Genomic DNA, 5,050 nt, shown 5'->3' with positions numbered 1-5,050 from the left:
GACAAAGTACATAGACCGCTATCCAGCATGCATCTATGCCTAAAAAGTCCACCTTCAGGTTATCATCCGAACCCCCTCCAGTATTAAGTTGCAAACAACAGACAATTGCATTAAGTATGGTGCGTAATGTAATCAACAAATACATACTTAGAAATAGAATTGATGTTTTATCCCAAGTGGCACAAAGCACATCCACAACCTTAGAGGTTTCTGTCACTCCCCCAGATTTAATGGAGACATGAACCCACTATCGAGCATAAATACTCCCTCTTGGAGTTACAAGCAAAAACTTGGCCAGAGCCTCTACTAGTAACGGAGAGCATGCAAGATCATAAACAACACATAGATAGATTGATAATCAACATAGCATAGTATTCCATATTCATCAGATCCCAACAAACACAATATGTAGCATTACAGATAGATGATCTTGATCATGTTAGGCAGCTCACAAGATCCAACAATGATAGCACAATTAGGAGAAGACGACCATCTAGCTACTGCTATGGACCCATAGTCCAGGGGTAGACTACTCACTCATCACTCCGGAGGCGACCATGGCGGTGAAGAGTCCTCCGGGAGATGATTCCCCTCTCCGGCAGGGTGCCGGAGGCGATCTCCTGAATCCCCCGAGATGGGATTGGCGGTGGCGGCGTCTCTGGAAGGTTTTCCGTATCGTGGCTCTCGGTACTGGAGTTATTCTTGACGAAGGCTTAAGTAGGCGGAAGAGGTAGGTCAGGGGGCGCCACGAGGGGCCCACACCACAGGCCGGTGCGGCCAGGGCCTGGGCCGCGCCGCCCTGGTGTGGCGTCGCCTCGTCACCCCACTTCGTATCTCCCCCGGTGTTCTGGAAGCTTCGTGGAAAAATAAGATCCTGGGCGTTGATTTCGTCCAATTCCGAGAATATTTCCTTACTAGGATTTCTGAAACCAAAAACAGCAGAAACAAAGAATCGGCTCTTCGGCATCTCGTTAATAGGTTAGTGCCGGAAAATGCATAAATATGACATAAAGTATGTATAAAACATGTATGTATCATCAATAAAGTGGCATGGAACATAAGAAATTATCGATACGTTGGAGACGTATCAGCTAGCTAGCAAAACTTTCCTACATCGGGGGTGTTTACAAACACCGTGGGTTATCTTAGAATCTGATAAACCCAAGCCTATCGGCGACGGGCCTCGCTCCTCTCGTCAGAAGTTAGCCTCCCTTTAGTATATGAATTTGGATCACAATATAACATAGCACGCATTTTCAAGGCTCGTAGGAACTCTTTTGCAGGACTTAAGACTTGGGTGCACAATTTTATCTAGTGGTTGGACGGTTTTTTTGGCTTAGCCTACATTAGAGCTGGTTTTTTTATTTTATGTGTTGTTCTCTAGCACCCATTTTTTGTAATACATTGAACTACTCTTTTTTCCTTAAATAGAAAATAAAAAAATATGCAGTGCGGAAACCCCCCGTTCAGCCTAAAAAAACAATACTATCTCTATTCCAATATATAAGGTCTATATTATTGTTTGCTCTCTCAGTTTCTAAAAAAAGCTTTCTAAGTTTGTTTAGATACGGAAGATATATAGACATCTTTTAGCTATAAATTCATTCGTATCTAGAAAAAGTTGCGAATTTTTTTTAGAACAAAGGAAGTAGAAAAGTCAAGCTAGGTAAAGTTTGACTATTTCTTTAAAAAGGACAGTAAGAACCATGATATTATATAGATGTCATATAAAACATATTTCATGATATATGTTATAGTGTTAGATATTGGATTGTACTTTTTTTTTCTAAAATTTGGTTAACTCTGTTTTGGTTTATAGGGCCTACACACACAGAGTGGTGTTTTGGCACATGAGAGCATATGCTTCGTTTATTTTAAAATGCATATTACGCATATTTTGAAAGTTTAAATAAACTGAAATAAAAAATTCACACGTACATCTTCACGCGCAACGCGCTCACAAAGTCGTTGCATGAAAATTCGACTTGTCCTGTAGCGTGTGTAAAAAGACAAAATTCAATGCCTTTCAAAAGATTCCTCACGAAACTTGATGAACGCATGTATATTGTAGAGATATACATGTAGAATTTTTTGATAAAACTTTTCGACATTTTGAAAAATAATTTTCTATTAGAGGGAACATATGCACGCGGGAGCCGAATTAAATTTCTTTAGTACAATAAAAAAGAACTCCTATGCTAATTGTTTGATTCATAGAAATATATCATTAAGAATTTTGTTGTGCAAATCCTAGGAGAACTCCTCTTTTCATAGGATTTAACTGGCGTGACATCTCTACTCGTACGTTTTTCAGTGGCTCTCTCGTTGAATGAGTTCTCAAAAATCTGTACTGTAGTACTCTTCGGGCAAGGAAAGCGACCCATCACTGGCTCTAGCCTTTGACCAGTGGCAGTAGTGCCTGCAGCTGGTACCCACTCCCGACCCCAGGATTAATGTACGAATTAATGGCCCCATTGACCTGCGCACAGGGCCGCTAGTACCAGTAGTAAATAGAAATATTTAATGCTGAGAACTCCCCAATGTGAGAAGAATCGAAGCGAATCACGCTGAGTTTTATAAGAAAATGCGGCAGAAGAAGGAAACTGATTTGACAACATTTCATTGCTAATCCTGGATTCTTTACACAAGGCTTAGATCGCTAATAGCACTACGTATTACTAGCCGAAAGAACAAATGGAAGAAGGAAATCAGATCCCGCAGCTGTCAAGGGAGCTCTAGTTGGCCGCGGCGGCCGGCGGCGAGGCGTCGTGGCAGTGGTCGGCCTCGTAGGTGACGACGAGCGTGGCCGGGTCGTCGGTGGCGCGCTCCACGTGCTTCCGTGCCGGGCAGCCCTTGACGGTGCTGCACCTGTAGTAGCCGCGCGGGTAAGGGGACCCCTTGATGGGCTTCTGGCCGTACTTGCGCCACGAGTACTCGTCGCCGGGGATGTCCGCCGCCCGCGAGCTGACCGCCGCAACGCGCACCGTGTACCTCGCCCGGTGCTTACGCTTCTTCGAGCAGTGGCACCGCCCACCGGCGGCGTCGGAGTGCGCGCCACTCGCGCAGGGCGGCGGCTGCAGCTGGTGCTGCTTGCGCTTGGTCCCTGCCGCGAGCGGCGGCTTGCCGGAGGACACAAGCTGGCTCCGGCCCTTGGACACGCTGCCTTCGCCTCCCGCAGTCACCGACGAAAAGAAAGACGTGGACGTCACCGAAGGCGCCGCGGCCGCTGCCGCTGCCGGCGCCTTGGTGGGCTTCGTGAAGTCCAGCGTCAGGCTCTTCTGGGGTGCCAACTGCAGGGAGCTCGCCGGCGCCGGCGCTCGGACCGGCATCGGAGGAGGAGAAGAGATAGGAGGGGAAGTCAACGCGGCGGCAGCTCCTCCGACAGGTCCACGGCGGAAGCGGGCGTGGCCGGTGCGGTCGAGGATGCTGATGACGCGGCGGAACTTGGACACCGCCTGGTCAGCGATCTCCCCCAGCGGCGTTGCGCGGTCGGCGCGCGGGGAGAGCGAGGAGACGAGGAGCTCCAGGCTGCGTAGACCTGCGGCTGCGGCCTCCTGGAAAGCTAGCTGCTCGTGCTGTTCCTCGGCGGCGAGGCTGCGCGGTGGGTAGCCACGTCCTATCAAGTCGACGGCCATGGTCGCCCTCGGAGAAGAGAAGAAGAATGGGGAAACAAGTGCTGTTGTTGCCTTGTACTTTGGGCTGTTGGTGTGACTCTGAGATATGAGATGGAAATGGATGGATGGAGGCCGGGAGGTTTTATAAAGTGGAAACGGGAGGAGGAGAGAACCAAGAATAATATTGATGCAAGTCAATGGATTGGTTAGCTCTTTTTTATGGGTCTTTTTCGATACAGCACCTCGTGCAAGTCAATTTTCTGTTTTGGGCATCTCATTGCTATAAGACTTGCATTCCATCTTACTAGTGGAGGTGGCGTTTTGGCTCGTAGCAGCATATGCTCTCATTATACAAAATAATTAAATATGAATTTTAAGAATGTGAAAAAAAATTGACATAATTTTTTTGGTGTACATCGTGACATTGTATGTTCGTACACAAGTTTTCATGGAAAAACAATATTTTGTGTGGTGTGTACAAAAAAGACAAAAAAATGTGCTATGTGTAGTCGTGTTACAGCATCAAAATTTGTCTTTTTTACAGGAGCCACATAATTTTCTTTTCTTTTTTTGAAAATTTATATACCAACATAAAATGTCTAGATGTACATGTAAAAATTTAGTTTAGAATTTTTTGACACTTCGAAATATGGATTCACAAAATGAGAGCAAATGCTCCTACGAGCCGAAGTGCATTTCCCTCTTACTAGTATCTTTTTTTCCTCGCAATGTCAAACTAGTTTCTCATCTTCAGTCGTGTCCCTCAAATCATCTCTCAAACTTTTTTGAATCACGTTAAAAAAGATAACCACGTCCAGCCGCCCGCCCGCGTCAAATGTCTTTCTCGTATGGCGGTCCAATACGGTGTTTGACGCCCCGAGGCCATCCCTGCTACACATGGCTCCTTCAGGCGCGCAAAGACGCAACACTTTGGTGACGTGGTGAGTGGCGGCCCTCCCTATCATTGAGACACAAAACACGCAATCAACTTTTCATAATGGTGATGACGGTTCTTGATGCAGAGGCAGGCAAGGCGTCTTGTCGACGATCACCTTCTCCATGCATCGCAGTCGTGCGCCTTCTCCATGCGGCCACATTAATGCCACACCGGCCCTTCGCGCCGGTTCTCTAGCGGTTCCCGCCTCCGCCTATAAAAGCTCTCCCTCTGCCACTCTCATCCCACTGTCGCCACTGTCGCACTCCACCACCACCTCCATGTCGAAGTCGTCGCACTCCACCACTTACACGTTAGACGCAAAATGTTATGCCGCCTCGCCACGACATACTCCATGATCGGCCGCAACGACCCAACGTCGGTGCAACAATGCATGGTGGTCAATATTCGGGCTTGATCTAGGCCTAGGCGGGCCATGGCTCCGGCGTGCACTGTAGGCTTGAGAGCTCGCTTGTGGAGCATGTGGTGGTGTAGCCGCGAT

At 47.4% G+C, this 5,050-nt stretch overlaps 1 protein-coding gene across 1 annotated transcript; it reads right to left on the bottom strand.

The window, feature by feature from the left end:
• Positions 1-2,592: 2,592 nt before the first annotated feature.
• LOC127314745 (probable WRKY transcription factor 17) lies at positions 2,593-3,742 on the bottom strand. The gene has a single exon (XM_051345267.2). It carries the CDS (start codon positions 3,633-3,635, stop codon positions 2,736-2,738), a length of 900 nt encoding a protein of 299 aa, XP_051201227.1. The 5' UTR covers positions 3,636-3,742; the 3' UTR covers positions 2,593-2,735.
• Between the last annotated feature and the right edge of the window lie 1,308 nt (positions 3,743-5,050).

This window comes from Lolium perenne, chromosome 7 (genome assembly GCF_019359855.2).
Source record: "Lolium perenne isolate Kyuss_39 chromosome 7, Kyuss_2.0, whole genome shotgun sequence".
NCBI lineage: Eukaryota > Viridiplantae > Streptophyta > Magnoliopsida > Poales > Poaceae > Lolium > Lolium perenne.
Note: the sequence above shows the minus strand (reverse complement) of the source record. Positions and strands in the feature narration are given on the sequence as shown.